The sequence below is a fragment of the Schistocerca piceifrons genome, chromosome 1, assembly GCF_021461385.2.
Source record: "Schistocerca piceifrons isolate TAMUIC-IGC-003096 chromosome 1, iqSchPice1.1, whole genome shotgun sequence".
In the NCBI taxonomy this organism is placed as follows: Eukaryota; Metazoa; Arthropoda; class Insecta; order Orthoptera; family Acrididae; genus Schistocerca; species Schistocerca piceifrons.
The window spans coordinates 579,009,494-579,027,962 of record NC_060138.1 but is presented as its reverse complement, the minus strand read 5'-3'; the positions used below and the strand labels follow the sequence as shown (position 1 = coordinate 579,027,962).

At 36.2% G+C, this 18,469-nt stretch overlaps 1 protein-coding gene across 6 annotated transcripts in view; it reads right to left on the bottom strand.

Moving 5' to 3' along the window:
- LOC124802414 (pantothenate kinase 3) overlaps positions 1 to 18,469 on the bottom strand; it is a 166,917-nt gene that overhangs the window by 11,806 nt on the left and 136,642 nt on the right. For all 6 annotated transcript variants that reach the window (XM_047263176.1, XM_047263215.1, XM_047263184.1 and 3 more), the window contains 3 exons: positions 18,003 to 18,176; positions 15,140 to 15,307; positions 8,696 to 8,772 (listed from right to left, as the gene is read on the bottom strand). In XM_047263176.1, the coding sequence (XP_047119132.1) occupies positions 8,696 to 8,772; positions 15,140 to 15,307; positions 18,003 to 18,176 (419 nt within the window). The remainder of the gene's footprint in view (positions 1 to 8,695; positions 8,773 to 15,139; positions 15,308 to 18,002; positions 18,177 to 18,469) is intronic.

Genomic DNA, 18,469 nt, shown 5'->3' with positions numbered 1-18,469 from the left:
TGGATTGTTGGAATGATGAAATGTGTGATGAAAAGTGAAGACTAGGACAGAGGGGAGAGAGAAATGTGGCAGAAGGACAGGAGAAAATGGAGTGGCTTATGTTCTAAACAGCCCAGCCAGGGGCTGGAAACTGTAGAAGATGATAATGATTTTTCTTTTGGGAAGGACGCCTAGACTCAAAACCCAAATACTTATTACAGCAATGGCATCATATTAAACAATACTGAATTTTCAGGGATCTGAATAATAGCTGTAACCGAGTTTCGCAGCTTGGGGCAAACTGTTTAAGTACATATTTTATGCCCTTTTGACTTCTTACTCATTTCATAACAACATTTTTCATGATTATTCTATAGGCATGGTTATTCCAAAGCTTTCTAACCATGGACAGCATATTTTTTTTTTTTTACTAAGGTTGTGGATAGCTTGTAGCATTACCTTTGTCACAGTGCTCATACAGCTGTTTTAGTATAAAAACAATGGAAAATCCAGGACAGAATAATGACTATATTATGAAAAGGATAGATTACTACTCACCATATAGTGCAGATGAGTCGCAGACAGGCAAAACAAAAAGATTTTTAAACAAGTAAGCTTTTGGCCAAAAGACTTTTACTTGTGTTGTCTATTTCAAAAGATGGCCTTTTCATTGAAAGCTTACTTGTTTAGCAATCTTTTTATTATGCCTGTCTGCGAATCAACATCTCTGCTGTATGGTGAGTAGCAATCTACTGTTTTCATAACATTGTCATTTAGTAAAAAATTATACCAATGTCTTTCTTATCCTCTTTTTTCTTTCAAAGAGTATGCACAAATACAAATTAAAAAAGTAAATCTGAAGTGACACACTGAGGTTTGACATTAAGGGTACCATATATAAAACTGAAATAAAATGTGTAGCAAACCAATGGTACTGCCTACATTATAAGGCAAAACAGTAATGGTATATCATCCTCACTGCACTTATGTCCCACCCACTGTATTTAATATATTTTCAAAGTATCAAAATACTACATCTCTGCAACAACATTGGTATAATATTGGTATCTTCTCTCTTCAGACAACAACCTGAACTTTTTAATTATGACCAGCATTCTAGTTTCTGCTCTCACTTGCTTGCCTATTTCAGAAGCTATACTTTACTTCTTTTGCTTGAGCGCATATTGTCAGCTAACTATACAAAATCATTGTGTGTTATACCATACATTTTATCAGGGTATAAGATTTCAAAATAACAGTGGTTTAAGTCAGGTTATTTTTTTCCCATGCTTTCAGGTGAGACACTACACAAAATCAAATTAAATTCCTAAATCAAAACTGGTTTGGTCTTTTGTTAAACAGCTTCTCACAGGTGAATTAACTTTCAATATAGCTTACACTTCTTTTATTTTAGTCAGTGTAAAGAGCTAAACATTATAAAGGGCCATGCACATAATGAGCTTGTTCATGCTATCATGCATCTTTATGTTGGAGGCAACAACTGGACGACGATATGTGGCAGCTGTCAACTAGATATGTCTTTATGCTGCTTACATAAAAATTAATGGCAGTTTATGGTCAGTCTTTCCTTCACATTCTGCTTCTTTCACGTACAGACATTTCTATTATTGATACACATGTCATATTTGCACCTTTCTTGAAATGTTATGAATGATTTTATCCAAAATACCAATCTTCGTTGTGGACACAAAGTTATACGAATTGGTTGCACTGTGTGAAGTGCCCTTTCTGTTTTTTCTGCTTTTGCTGCTTACAGGTGTTTCCTTTACAGACATACAAGAAAGCCCTCATCTTCGATTTTCTAAAGAATCAAACTCACATATGTAAAACAGCTTCAAATGTTTCATTACTTTACAAATGGGTTAATGAGTTAAATATCTGACATGAAGCATGTAGAACCTTCACAGCCAAAGACATTTCATTAGGTTTGGATTATTCAGTCAAAGACTAATGTAAAAGTTAAGACCAATACTGGTAATTTGTGCTCCATTTTAAGAAAAGCTAGTTTTTCAGGCCTATCAATGTTGATGACATTACACCTCCTGGACTGTGTGTAATACAACGAAACAATTTGACAGGTATGTACAGCAGTATATGTGGACACTGTCTCCAAAATAAAGTTGCAAATAAAGTTATTAGTAAGGAGGAAATAAATTAAAATGTCATGCCTGATGCAAAAATGCAATAAGCAACAAACTTTTTCCCCTTTTATTATATTGTGGGCGTGCCTCTGAGAACAAGTTTCAAAAGGGTTTGAAACTATGTGCATAATTTGTTGGAAGTCACTAATTGCTCTCATTCTCAAACACTGGACATAGATAGTCTGGGTAATTGGGGCACAGTGTGTTATGCTGCCTCAAAACATATACACTTTCAAACTTTAATATTTGACTAATCCTGTTAAATCTGTAACAAATGATTATATTTCTTAATGTGTAGATTATGACAGTTTTTTAAATTTGGTCCTTAATTATATGAAATACTGAAAATCAAATCTTTGTTATCCCTGGAAGCCATTAGATAGAAAGAAATTAACTGGGATGGGATGACTGCTTTAGCCATTTAGTACTATAGAAACAATTTTGCAGTACCTGTGTTGAAATATTACTGATGCTTTTGTCTCAAAGTGAAACCTTAGTTGCAGTGACAGACTGATATATAGTGAAGCCCATGGTCTATGTTAGCTTGGAATCTTATAGTTTCATTTCTCATGATTTTCTGTTTACTTGCATCTAGAGTCCTGTACTATATCAATAACAGAAACATAGGACACGACAAAAGCAGCAAATGAAAACTCAGTGTTAAATTATTTATTATGCGTTTGTGTCCATCTCCCCCTGCAAACAAACATTTTTTCCTCCAAAAAATTCAGTTTAACCACACTCTGATATCTCATGTGATAAGTTGGTTGTCACATTAAATAATTAATATTTCTCCCATGATCAAAGCGAAAACACAATTCTGTCACTTGTGAACAAGTCAGCTATTCCACTATTGTAAATTCCCATGACTGTTCACGACAAGCGTTCTCAACATACGCTTCACAGCTAGAGCACAAATGGTAGGGCCCTACATGCACAAGATTCATATGAAGGTCTGCAAATGGCTGTGATGTGTGAGGGAGAGTGTGACTGCACTTTGCATGGCTTAGCAGAAGTTGCCCAAAGATCACTGATGCTGCCTCATCTAACAACACAGCCGAGTAAGTGCTGTACATAGCCCCAAAAATGCCATGTGCTCACACTCACTAGCACATTGGCTCCAAATTTGCAATGTGCACATCCATAGCACTACATCTTGTATCTCCTCCCTTCTTGCAGTCAGTACAGTTAACGTTATCACCTTCAATGACTCCTATTAGTTCGTTTGCTCAATTTGCTCACAAGAGACTAATGTATAGCTGGATTAAGTTCTTTTTGTTAGTTACAAAAGTTGACAATTATAATCAGTTGTCACAGTCCTCAAAATAAATCTTTTTCATTTGTTCTGTCCAAAATATGTCTGTCAGTGTAATTTCAACTACATATTAAATGATAGCATTATTTCATCAGCTACTCATTTACCACAGATTTATAGTTCTACAGCTAAAGCAATGATCTCAACAACATTCAGTATTCAATTATTCACATTAATTTTCATTATACATAATTATACTCAGTTGCTGTGGTAATATTTGGTGAATCTCATATATACAGCATACACTTTCTCCATTGAAAGCATGGAAAAGTGACAACTAAAAAGGAATTCTGATTCTAAGTGCATTCAGACACTTGACAGGCCCATTAGTGCAACCATGTTGTGACAAAACTTGTCCATGTTTCCTTGGCTACATGGGAGGGCCACTTGCCTGTTGTCTCACACTCAGCGAGTGCATGTCTGCATGATGGCAAGTGAGGAAACAGCCATCTGCATGCTTCCACACTGCATGCTAGTTATGGGAAATAAACATCATTCATGCCAGTTCACCACATGGATGCACTGCTCTAGCGTATGGCGCCTTGTTAAGTTTTATCATCTATAGATAGTACACACGTGCACATTGCAGAAAAGTACATGAGGGGTTAAGCTGATGATCACAAATGTAAAGCTCAAATCAGAACTCCAGTTGGACAACAAAAAGTAGTTTACACAACAAACATCCTATCACATCAAACTAGTCACTAGACTCAATGCAATAATCCTCAATATGGGTACCTTGCTCCCACTCTGGAGAACAAGAAAACGTATGAATTGTATGTCGAATACTGCCAATTTAACAACTTAGACAATATGAAGGGAGAAATAAACAGGAATATTTTCCAAAAACAGAACTTAACACTTTCATACATCCAATAGAGAAATTTTCCAAAAGATGATTCCTGCAAGATAAAATATGAAACACAATTGAGTTACAACAAAAACATCAGAAAATGCATCTGGGGAAGGCTGAATAGTTGTGCTCCATAACAAAAAGTGATACACATTGGGAGAAAGACAATGAGTGTTCTTTTTTCTCATTTGACTCCCAAAATGCACTGTCATTTCCAATGTTTACAGCTACCATACATACATATCACAAATGTCATTTATACTATTACAATCTGCAGTCCCATGATTTTTCCATTCCATATCGTTCACATATGTATGAAATGAAAGCCTAGTTTCCACATGACAGAGATAGTGTTTTGTCTGACAAAACATACGGGGGTTGCATGCAGCCTACAGAAAATGCATAACTGCTTTCAGTAATTCACACCCATCTACTTACAATTCATAAGATCCTCAAAGAAAATCTGCTAATATTACATCAATTTTGTGTGTGTGTGTGTGTGTGTGTGTGTGTGTGTGTGTGTGTGTGTTGGGTGCGCACCCATGCATTTGTACTCATGCACATGTGTATGCATGCGCTACTCAAATGTTGCAGTTTCAACTAAGAATACATGCCCATGGTGGTTAGTTGGGAACTCTGAATGTATGTTCATGGATGTCTATATAAAGAACCAATTCAAAATGTCTCTCACATAAGAAATCACCAATTCAAAATGTCTATCACATAAGAAATCACTAGCATCAATGCATCCCTGTATTGCCAAGATGTTCCATTATTGAATTAATCCTGTTGTAAGTTATCTTTTGTGGGTCTCTTGAGCTCATAACCAACAATTACATTAGTATCAAAGTAAACACTGAATACCATCTTTGGAACTACATTTATTCATTTGTCAAAGAGAAACAAATCACCGTTACACTTTCTTCACTTTTCATTCTCCGTTGCCGCCTAAAAACTGATTAATTGAAATTTGTTTGGACACTGGTCTTACTCAGTACCAAATCACATGATGCATATGGGAAGTAACCACTCGAGAATTCCGAACAAAAGCATGGACAATGTAGACCAAGGTGGCCAATACAGTAGTTACTTTGATTCCTTATAATTAATTGCTCATTTTATTAAATGTTAAGATTGCTCTTTTAACATCCCGATTATCACTGGAACATCTCCTCTGACTCCAGAACTTTACTTTGAAAGTTTCTTATATATCATAATCAGCAGCTATACCTCAGTATTTCTCCAGATACTTCAATTCTCCAATACTGTGTTGCATATCACTTTTACATTAACAATACATTTTCATAAACATGTAACTGCACTTTTACCTGCTCTGCCACATAATTTGTAATGTTTGCACCTGGCCCACAAGCCTCAATGCAGAAGTACGTTCACTAAAGTTATTGCTTAAATTTTTATGTAATTCCAACATTCTGTTGGTATCAGCATCAACAACTCAATACATTTGTAATTTGTTGAGTAAGGTTTCCATCAAAGTTGCAATTAATGTTTTTGTTAGTGACTAGTTTGAAACATACCTACATTTTCAAACATTTTGTGTACAAAGATTGCAGCAGTGAAATAAATCTTTTATGATGTATTTGCATTTGTAATATTTCACTGTATATATCTGTTTTTACATCAGATCAATATAACAAATGTTGTTTTATTGTACTACAATTGTATCGGTACATTCAAAATTCAACATGTGTCTTTACCTGTTTACAAACAAAAATTTGAGAGGGGCCTTCAGTTGTCTATTATGAGTTAATGTGCTCTGTCTCTCAGAGATCATTACAACTAAATACATAGATACTGTATTGATTAAAGCTTCAGACATTATTGCACTGCTTTATAATTTACTGATAATTATGCTTTACCAAATCACAAATGATGGCTAAAAGCAGTCTTGTAGTTTGGGATGATATGTTCCTTGTATCCAGTTACAAAATTCCAAATAGTGTGGCCTATATAAAAACAATAACATGTTCCACAATTCAATCCATACACACCAAATGCATAATACTTTTTTTTCATTTTTCACAATTTTATGTCATAGTTTAAACCTTAATTGACCTGCTGTTAGGAATGCTATTTTGTACTGTTTAGGGAAAACTATCTTCTGCATCAACAGTGTCTTGATCTCTACATTATTGATAGATGTGTTTGCTAATAACCCAGAGAGGCAATTGCCCATTGTCAAACCATGCTTCTGCTGATAGACTTTCTCACCAAATTCAAAGTACGTAATTAAAACGGAGGCTAAATTCAAACAGTTCAAGAAACTTTATTAGTTTGCCCTTTCTCATGGTGCTGCTGCTTATTAAATTTCTTCTTATCATTTTTAAAGTTTCATCTATTGGTACATTAGTGCATAGGTTTATTAACTAGTAGCATGTTGTCAGAGATCAGCAGATCTTTAGCTCTGAAGAAAACCTTTATTTATAAATTACTTCAATTTTTGTCACCTTTTGTATTCCTGACTGATGTATGCCATTTTTCGGTTTAAATGACGACTCTACATTTGAAAAGCGTAATATGTGACACGTTTACTGGTGCCTATGGCCATTACAGTTTAAAAATAAGTTGAATGGCTGTGCTTAACAGAAAAACCAATGATCTTAGGCTATTTAATTACTGTGGAAAATTAAAATAAGAACTACTACTACTTGTTATACCTACTTTGGTAGCAATGTTCATAAACATTCCTGTTGCATAATTTGAAATGAAAAGTACAGGAATAAAACAGGTCAAATTACACCTCCAACAAATTCATTTGAAGAAGCTCCTGCCAACAAAAGGTGGCATATCCTATCATTCATTTCACAATCAATAAAATCTTACAAATTCTTGCTTAACATTTAAAACTGTTGGATACATGCTTTTATTTTATACTAAAAAGTATACTTTAAATATGTTATTTAGAAGGAAAATTTTAATTTAAATATTAAAAAATGGTGAGCCATATAATATGGAAATAACGTGCAATGAGTGTAGTAACCTCAGACAGACACATAGCTACACTCAGCCTCGTACTCAGTGGAGTACGAAGGCTATTCGGAAAGCAACGTCTGATCACTTGCAAAATAGAAACAAACGTGAAAATCAAAAATGTGTTATAAGCAATAGTTAACTACACCTTCCAGTTACTTCTCTATACAGTTGCCGCTCTGACTTAGACATCTGTCACAGTGTTGTACCGACTTTCCAATACCCTCGTCACAGAAGGCAGCCACCTGTGCTTTCTGTCAATTCTCTATGCTGCTCTGCAGCTCGTTGTCTGTGTCAAAATGTTGTCTTCATAGCCAACAGTCCATGTCGGCAAAGATGAAGCTCAGGGGGAGCCAATTAAGGGCTGTATTGTGGATGATCAAACACTTTCCACTGAAAACACTGCAAGAGCATCTTTGTTCCCCTGCAGACTGTGGCTGAAAAATGTCATGAAGAAGGAAACATGTGACAGTTATGTTATGTGGGTTGCATGACATCTGGCAAAATCTCTCACCAGGCCCTCATACTTGGCAGGAGACGCTATTAATCTGAGCATTTTTACAAGCTCACTGTGCACTCTGAACTGAAAAGAGTGACATGACACGATCAACGGGCATTCTGGAGACATTGCCCAATACATCTGTCCAAAACTTCATCAGATATTTGCTATGGTTTCCATTCTATGCCAGATCAGATCTTACTTTCTGAATAGACCTCGTTTATTGCAAATACCTTCCCGTTCTTACAAAACATACTCTGAAAGACTATCACCCTTATGTTATGATGCTAATTGGAGAAAAACATCAATAAATATTGCAAAAAATTAAGAACCCTTAATTTTAAAAAAATTTAAAAATAAGCAAAAGTCCCCCCCACCTGCCCCCCCACACCCATCCAAGTTTCATAACTTTTTTTTAGTGTAAAACTTTTTGTTTTGCACACTGCTCTTTTCTTGCCATCTATAAGAAAAGAATATCTTAATGTTTGCATTCCAAGTGTCTTCTCTCTTTCTGTTACGTTTCTCACATCTCACTTTTCATTGTTATTTTTCTAATTATTTGCATATCCGTATTTTTCTGGTAAGTATAATGAATTTGTAATTCCACATTATGAACAGGAGAACCCATTTTTAAAAGATCCTTGAGATCACTAAAAATGTAACACACGAAAATCTTACCATGGACATATAAAGTCCAAGTTTTCTTTTTTATCACTTTATGTGTAAATATAATGTTGCTTTACATTAACAACTTAAATTAGTATGACATTATTTATGAAAAGTGTGATGATTTCCAATGTAAAAGAGAAGTCACAGCTTCAAAATTATAAAGACAGCATCACTTTTTATTTTAAAGCATGGTCAGAACAGAAAGTAAAAAAATTCTGGTTTAGTACCTTGTTCCTGATACTCTCTTGTAATTATCTGGCCCATAAACTGCCAGAACACTCACTCCAGATCCAATATTTACTATCTGCGAAAAACCAAGGAATTATTTTACATTCCATTCATCAAACATTTACCATACATGCATCATGTTACAGTTTCAAGACAACAATAGAAAATACTGATAGGAAATATCTAAAATACTCCATAAGGGAATTACCTTTTCAAGGAAAAAAAATCTGACTCAGCCACAAAGGAAAAAACAACACTACTACATAGAGAAAACATTTCACAAGAATTGAAAAGTAGAGATAACTGCATGCTTAGTTATACTTCCAAATTCTTGTTCTCGATAGGTGTGGGATCATCAGATACTCTCTCTCTCTCTCTCTCTCTCTCTCTCTCTCTCTCTGTGTGTGTGTGTGTGTGTGTGTGTGTGTGTGTGTGTGTGTGTAAGCAAGCATGCACATTTGCAGTTACCCTTAAAAGACTCCAAAAGCCTAAGCAAGGTGTCATTTACATTATTATGTGCTTTTCTCCAACTTAGTTCCTCATAACGGTATGTGTCACAATCATTCGCAACAAGAATGATAATACTAACGCCACATCAGCAGATCAATATTATTCTCCTGGACAGTTTGTCCCTCCGGTCTCCTGTCAGTTTGTTTTAACTTATAATTCTTGTAATCCAGCCAGTTGTATTGATGGATCAATTGATAAAATCATACATATATCCAGCAGGGTTGCAAGTCGCACCGCTGAAGGATAAATCCACCACTTATTTATGCATACAGTCTCTCCACTGAAGGATATGTCCACATGTACCAGGTCACATGGCAAAACACCTATGGCAGATTTAATGATTGCCACAGATCGCCATGGCCTCACTTGTTGCAGTTCGCCATGGCCTCACTTGTACCAACTCGCCACGGCCTCAAATGCTGCAACCAGCCAATGTATACCGTAAACTCTCTGCTGCACCCATTGACAATGACCCTGCGCTATGTGATTTTCTCCTGGAATGTGATTTGGAGTTAGTGGTACATACTGTTAACATTTGAGTTGTTGTTGCTGTTGTGGTCTTCAGTCCTGAGACTGGTTTGATGCAGCTCTCCATGCTACTCTATCCTGTGCAAGCTTCTTCATCTCCCAGTACCTACTGCAACCTACATCCTTCTGAATCTGCTTAGTGTATTCATCTCTTGGTCTCCCTCTACGATTTTTACCCTCCATGCTGCCCTCCAATGCTAAATTTGTGATCCCTTGATGCCTCAAAACATGCCCTACCAACCGATCCCTTCTTCTAGTCAAGTTGTGCCACAAACTTCTCTTCTTCCCAATCCTATTCAATACCTCCTCATTAGTTACGTGATCTACCCACCTTATCTTCAGCATTCTTCTATAGCACCACATTTCGAAAGCTTCTATTCTCTTCTTGTCCAAACTATTTATCATCCATGTTTCACTTCCATACATGGCTACACTCCATACAAATACTTTCAGAAACAACTTCCTGACACTTAAATCTATACTCGATGTTAACAAATTTCTCTTCTTCAGAAACGATTTCCTTGCCATTGCCAGTCTACATTTTATATCCTCTCTACTTCCACCATCATCAGTTATTTTACTCCCTAAATAGCAAAACTCCTTTACTACTTTAAGTGTCTCATTTCCTAATCTAATTCCCTCAGCATCACCCGATTTAATTTGACTACATTCCATTATCCTCGTTTTGCTTTTGTTGATATTCATCTTATATCCTCCTTTCAAGACACTGTCCATTCCGTTGAACTGCTCTTCCAAGTCCTTTGCTGTCTCTGACAGAATTACAATGTCATCGGCGAACCTCAAAGTTTTTACTTCTTCTCCATGAATTTTAATACCTACTCCGAATTTTTCTTTTGTTTCCTTTACTGCTTGCTCAATATACAGATTGAATAACATCGGGGAGAGACTACAACCCTGTCTCACTCCTTTCCCAACCACTGCTTCCCTTTCATGCCCCTCGACTCTTATAACTGCCATCTGATTTCTGTACAAATTGTAAATAGCCTTTCGCTCCCTGTATTTTATACCTGCCACCTTCAGAATTTGAAAGAGAGTATTCCAGTTAACATTGTCAAAAGCTTTCTCTAAGTCTACAAATGCTAGAAACGTAGGTTTGCCTTTTCTTAATCTTTCTTCTAAGATAAGTCGTAAGGTTAGTACTGCCTCACGTGTTCCAACATTTCTACGGAATCCAAACTGATCTTCCCCGAGGTCCGCTTCTACCAGTTTTTCCATTCGTCTGTAAAGAATTTGCGTTAGTATTTTGCAGCTGTGACTTATTAAACTGATAGTTCGGTAATTTTCACATCTGTCAACACCTGGTTTCTTTGGGATTGGAATTATTATATTCTTCTTGAAGTCTGAGGGTATTTCGCCTGTCTCATACATCTTGCTCACCAGATGGTAGAGTTTTGTCATGACTGGCTCTCCCAAGGCCATCAGTAGTTCTAATGGAATGTTGTCTACTCCCGGGGCCTTGTTTCGACTCAGGTCTTTCAGTGAACATTTGAGTAGCACACAAAATTGCCTGTCTGCCTAAGGCAGTACTGTCTTCACTCACCATTCAACTGACAGTTGAGTTTCCACTGAAGAAACCTAGGGCACTGGGGGCACTGAGAGTGTGGTCTGTAGTCTGGTGCTTCCCTATCAAACCTACAAATAGTGGACTAATGTGAGAGTTATTCAACAAACTTCCAGAATAATGTCTCTTCATTTAGTGTATTTCCATAACAATCAGGAACTATTACTTTCTGTGATTCATTTGTAAATAGTTTGTGCTTAATAAAACCCATGTTACTGACGAAGCAGGTTTACTACAGTATTGATGCAGCTTTTGTAAAACAGATCCGTATTAAGTATTGCAAGGAAATGTCTCACAGTGGTGAAAAGCTTGGCCAATGAATTACTTTTAATAGTAATAGTTTCTACAACATGCTACTGCAACACAAGTGTGGCATCTATCATCACCCACTCAAATGGAAACCAAAAGCTATGAAAAAGCAGCACCTACAAAACACAACACATGGTAAAAATTAATCTGGGGTTGAGATATGGCTTTTGCATCCCCAAATTCACTTGAAATGTATATGATCTACAGATAGAGTCAGTGATACATAATTATGTTGCATGTCAGCAAATATAAGATTATTATTTTGGCTGACAGCAGTTTCTGCTTATGACTAGATCAAACTGTAACATCCATGAAGACACTATCCGTCAAACTATGTTAAATATCTTTTAACTCCAAATATATTCTGTCTTGCCCTTTGTTTCTGCAAAGCTACGATTTCTCTCTTACCATGTCTACATTACAAAGAAAAGTGTGACAGTGTTCTCTGCCATTACTGCATTAAGTCTGTCCACATAGTGCGCACAAGAAGATCACAGAATGAAACAGCTTTTCTTAAAAGTTTCGCACTAGAAAAAGCTACAGAAAAATTACAAAATACTAGAAGAGTCTTTTTCCTTGATGAACTGTCACAATTATTTAGCAACAGAAGAAAATAGCATGCCTGTGATCACACAAGGCACATGGAATCTGCTGTCAATCAGAAGAAAGCTATAACAACTTTATTACGAATGTTATAAAGGATTGAGAGCTCATGACCATTCTCAATGAGGAGAAGAATGATATATGAGAAATGAGGATCTTATTGAAGCATCACAGAACCTGGATACCAGTGATATGAAGTGAAATACTGAAAATTATGTCTTAGATTATCTCTATTTTTTCCTAATTACAGCAGATTCAATAATGGATGAGGCTGACTCGAAGCAGACCTTCAGGGTGCAAACACTAGCAACTACCATTAAAGACATTTCTGCGACACTCTTGGTAGGAATGGAATTTTTATAAAAAAAAAAGCCATTTAATAAATGGTGCAGCTAAAATGTCTGGGTGGAACAAAGGCTTCAAGAAAACTCTCCTGCGAGGCCAGCCAAAGTGCTGTTGCATCCGCTGCAATAATCATTGTGCGGATCTTGCTCAGCAGGAAATTTCAAGAAGCTGTTATCCATTGTGTGAAGTCTTAATAGCTGAGAAAAATGTTTCACATATAATTCTGGAATCCTCCAAAAGGAAAAATTTGTACAAAGATGATGTGTTACCATCTACTGTCAATGAGATGAATACAAATTCAAAAGTTTGGAGGGTAATATCATGTGTCTAATTCAAAGCACTGTAAGAATAAAATCTCTAAAATGTTTGAAAGAAAACTTTGATCAATTCCATAATACAGTGACTGAAGTATTGAAGGCACAAAGCTCAAATAAAGAGAAATACAGTCAGTCCTGCAGGGCTATGCAACACGGCTTACAGAGTTTGAGACTATTGTTTGTACGACAGTAGCTATTGAAGTGTTTCGACTATGCAAAGAACTGGGCAAATCTCTACAGAATCCAAATATTCATGTAGTCAGATTGAAACACTCTGCAGACATGCTAAAAGTAGCTCTTGTGAATCTTAGGACTGCAGAAGCATTTGCTATGCAGTTAGAGAAAGCAAAAAATTATTCTAAGAACCTAAAACTAAAAGACCCAAAATCTTATGGCCAATAAAAATACCCAAGAGACAAGTACACATGGGAACACTGTTTGTTTCTGAAGAACTGACTCATGAACAAAAAGATAAGAAAAATGTGTTTGAAATTCTTGATCTTTTTCTGTATAAAATTGACTGAAGGTTCAACCAAGGTTCTAAGGTGGCTACTCCATCTTGAAAAGATACTTGTTACGCTCTCCCAAACAAATCTTCCATGTGTACACAAAGATTTGTAGAGTTACTTGGAGTACACGAAGCAGACTTTAACAGGAACACGCTTCATGCACAGCTCAATATGCTGCAAATGATTACAACTGGTATACAACACTGTTATGTACCCTTTATTGGAAGACAACTTCGAGGAGATACAGGCAGGTTGCATACCCAATTTCCCAGAAACAGAAACTTCGTTCAGTGGAAGAGGATTCAAAATAAATGAACACGTGTTTTGGCTTATATGTAGATACTCTACCATTTCTGAGAAAACAATCATAAAAATTTTTGACATAATTTAGATGTCTTTCAGCAACCGATAAGCTCATCCCAACTGGTGCCCCAGTAACTAGCATCATGGCTTCTCACTTCAGTGTCCCATGTTTAAAACCTGATTATTGGTGTGTTTTGTAACATACTCATGTCCATAGAATATTACTACATGAATGTTTCTTATCAAGTTAGGGGATATAAGTGTGTTACATTAATTGTAAAATTACAACTGGGTTTCACAATAAGTGCTACACATTTATTATTTAATATATTTGTGTGTATGATATTTTCAGGGGTTACAATTGTTTTAAATTCTCCTTCCAGGACAAAGTTGAAAACATTAATCTTACGAATGTTATGAAAGAACCGTTTGTAATGAAAACAACAACAACAACAATAATAATAGTAATCATATTAAGAGGTTAATCTGTGACTGTCTGATATTGCAATCTACTCTAAGCCTGAACTTCTGTCCCTACAGCAAAGGAGACCTAATGTCTTACCAGATATATGATATCCTTTCAGAATTGAAAGAACGATTTTCTAATATCAATTGTTAATTCTTATACTTAATATTCTTGTGTTTATTAGTCCGAAGATTTTATGCTTTCCCCTGTATTACACTGATTGTAGAAACATTCAAAACATACAAATTCGAAACACCATGGGCATCGCATGAATGCAGGTTTACCACAGCAACATTTCTTCATATAAATCTCACTTGTGAAAGAAACTTTGTTAACACTACAGAAGATTTCACAGCAAACCATGCATAACAGAACAATTTTCCAAAAACTGGAAACTCCTTACTGGGAGATGAAAAAGCTTGCACAGGATAGAGTAGCATCAAGAGCTGCATCAAACCAGTTTCTGGACTGAAGACCACAACAACAACAACAACAGTAACAACAGTGCAAGAGCTCTCTCTATATAGCCTTACATTTACTCAGTCAAGTCACTTCAGTCATCACATTATCTTTCAAAACGTCGTTTTAGTCATCACATCACCTTTCAAAATCTACTCCTGCCACAAATTTTTAAATCACAGATTTGTTGGTTAACACACTGTTAAAAAGGAAAAGCCTTTATAGACTGATACCAGTGTTAGATAAAAGCTAGCATTCACAAGAAAAGTATCTCAGCATGGATCATCTTCAATTCAAATTAGCACATCACATAAAAGCTCACACAAAAATATTCCATGTGGTGCAAAGAAAAAAGTTAAAAAGAAAGAAAGAAGGAGAAGAATCCTCAGAGGAAACAAGTCATTATGCCTCATGTATCATACTTAAACACAAAGTCAGTAGTACTTCCATTTACTCTCTCACCAAGCTTGTAAAAAGACAAATTAAATTATTCAATACATCTCATAACTTACCATGAATGGATATGGGTCACTGAAATCAAATAAGCGTTTCTGACATTTTTCATCATCAGTTGGGTTTGCCCAATAGTAACATTCATTAGGATTATTTGCTTCTATGTAAAGCATGCCTTTAATAAGTGAATCCAACTCATCAAATTTTGCCAGTTTCATGTTCAGCTCCTGTCAAAAAATAAATAAAAATAATTTTCTATTTAAGAAAATTATGGGCTCTTTGAGTGTACTTCAAAGCAACATTTGAATATTTCGTCAGTGTATGATACTGCGAAAGACACACATAATGGATAAAATGAGCAAAGATAAACAGTTATTCTACATTCAAATTGTGTGTGGAGAGTAGAGTTATGGCACGGTAACCTCCTTTGATGAAAAATTTCACCTCCTCCAAATTTTCAGGATCTAGTTTCTAAGCATTCACAACAGTCAGTCCCTCAACTGAATTGTTACGCAACAAAGCATTGCCTGTCATTAAAAATCATACTACGTAGTGGACCTACTCCTCAGCATTCATGTGAAAAATATTCTGTCTGAAAGCAGCTATTTAACTCTCTTACCATGAGCAGTTTTCCAATCTTTCCATAAAAAATCATGGGGTGTTATTATTCAATAATTAGACTTGCTTTAAGGTAGAATTACAGGAACATAAAAAGAAAACCATAAACTTACTGTAGCACTGATTTTAACTGACTTTTAACATAAATAATGTGGGGAAACACACGAATCACATTCAACATTATAACAGCAGAATAAACCGACTGATAAATTTTCTGAGTGTTGTATATCTTACAGCAAAGATCCATACACAAGCTCAGGAATATGGATACAAAACTGCTGCCATGAGAAGGTATATCTGTATGGAGTGAGAATGGAGAACTTCAAAAATGCATATCCTGATATTTCTACTACTACTACTCCTTGGCACTACAGCCCTCGTAGGGCCTTGGCCTCCCAGACAATCTACGCCCACTCTTCTCTGCTGGCTGCCTTGGCTCTCCATCTTCCTCATTCCCATCCTTCTCAAGTCCTCCTCCATGTTGTCTAACCATCTGGTCCTTGGTCTGCCCCTTATATGACATCCACCAGGTTTCCCTTTGAAAACTTTCTTGACTGTGCTGTTCTCCACCATTCTTTCTACATGACCCAACCAAAGTAGTCTGTTACTCTTTATTTCAGCCACAATATCTCATTTGTTGTACAACTCTCCGATTTCCTTATTATTTCTGATTCTCCAAAAAAACCCATCATTCACTGGGCCATAGATTTTCCTAAGTATCTTCCTTCCCATCTCAGCAACAACTAATTTTGTACCATAGTACGGGTCTCCAAAACATACATCACCACAGGTCTAACTAATGTGTGATACACTGTCAGCTTCAGATTCCTACTGAGGCTCCTTGCTTTCAACACATTAACCAGTGCAAAGTAGCTCCTGTTACCAGCTGCAATCCTTGGCATGTATTTCTTCTCTCATATCATTAGTCTCAGTTACCAGTGACCCAAGATATTAAAAGCTCTCACAGCGTTCATATTCTTTTCCATTCAAAGTCATGCTTCTTTCTCCTTCACTATATCTTTTCCTAGGTGTTAACATATACTTGGTCTTTGAGTGATTAATAGTCAGCCCCATCTCCACATCATGTCTTTCTACTTTTTCAAGCTTTTCTTCCAGGTCCTGTTTCCTCCTTGATAACAAATCAATTATCATCCGCACATTCCAGTTCCTGAGTCACTCTTTTAAACAGTGTTCCCCCTGGGTTGTTGCATGGCCTTTTGCATTACACTCTCTGAGACAACATTAAACAGATTAGTGGAGAGCACATCACCTGCTGCAGTCCTTGGTTAACTTCAAACGCCTTTGATAAAGTGCCCTCAATCTTTACTCTGCATATTGTTCTTTTCAAAGTCATTTGAACCAATCTTATCAGTTTGTTAGGGACTCCTATCTCTTGCTTTGCCTTCCAAAGTCGATCCCTTTTCATACTATCATAAGCTCGTTTGAAATCAATGAACAGCTGGTGGACATCGATGTTATAACACTTTTCAAGGATCTGTCTGATAGTGAAAATCTGATATGTAGTGGATCTAATAGTTCTGAAACCACACTGGTAGTCTCCTAGATACTCTTCTATTCCCAGCCATGATCTTTCCTAATACTCTATATACTATATAGAGCAGTGCAATTCCTCTACAATTCCCACTGTCAGCTTTGTCATACTTCTTATGAATAGGGAAAAGTATTGCTGCACTCCACTGTTTCGGCATATTTTCTTTCTGCCATATTTTCACTATAATCTCATACGAAATCCTGATATTTCAAATGGCAAAACAATGACCTCAGATGTCCAGAACAATAGGAAAAGATTTAGGAGGAAAATAGCAGCCCTCAATGTTCCAGAGCAACAGAGAAGTATTCAACAGGAAAATTGCAACTTCCAAAGTGCAAACAGAGCAGACATTATGTCTGCTACAATACTTGTGGGCCGTGCAAAATGATCCAGAAGAAGCTGTATGAACATATCTATGTCACCCACAGTTGGAACGTTAATGAGACTATGATACAACTCTTCAATTTTTCAAAAACTGCTATGATGCTGATGAGACAGTACTGATGCAACTGCATAAAATTACAGTTGTTTCTATAACTTCTCTGACAGGCTATACTTTCCTTAAATAAACCTATCCACAAAACAAAGTTATTATAGGTGTCCTTCAATTTCCACATTACAATAATGTCAGAGACTGTCAGTATCAGGCTACTCTGAGATATTATTATTTTTATTAATGCATAATGTTCAACAATCATCTTCACACTGCTTTCCAGTCTTATTATATTTGCTTAAGTTTATGAGGAACAAACCTGATGGAAATTATTTTCAAATTTGTATGCACCACCACCAGTGGCGCAAACTGTTGTAACTAAGGTTGCCATGCCTTTTGCCTTTGCTAGGGCAAGGAAATTGCCCATTTCACTGGTTGGAAATCTGATGAAATGTAAGGTTCCTTTCCTCCTCCTGATGATAACATTATCCATCTGTGGATAGAAAATAATGTGTTAAATACAATACATATGCACATTTCTGAAACTTTTCAGAAAACAGACATTTACTAATCACTCTGGAACAAATTTAAAGTGATTCAATGAAACCACAGAGGGTAGTTGAAGTGCTATTTGAAATCTGCATATTAATTTTCATACATCATCATATTAAAAGTTCTGCTGATACAAACTGAATTCATTACCACTTTACTCCATACTGATTAATATTCCTTTTGCAATTTTAACACTCCAGGTTTATATATGAGCTCACTGAGTAGCAAGTTTTG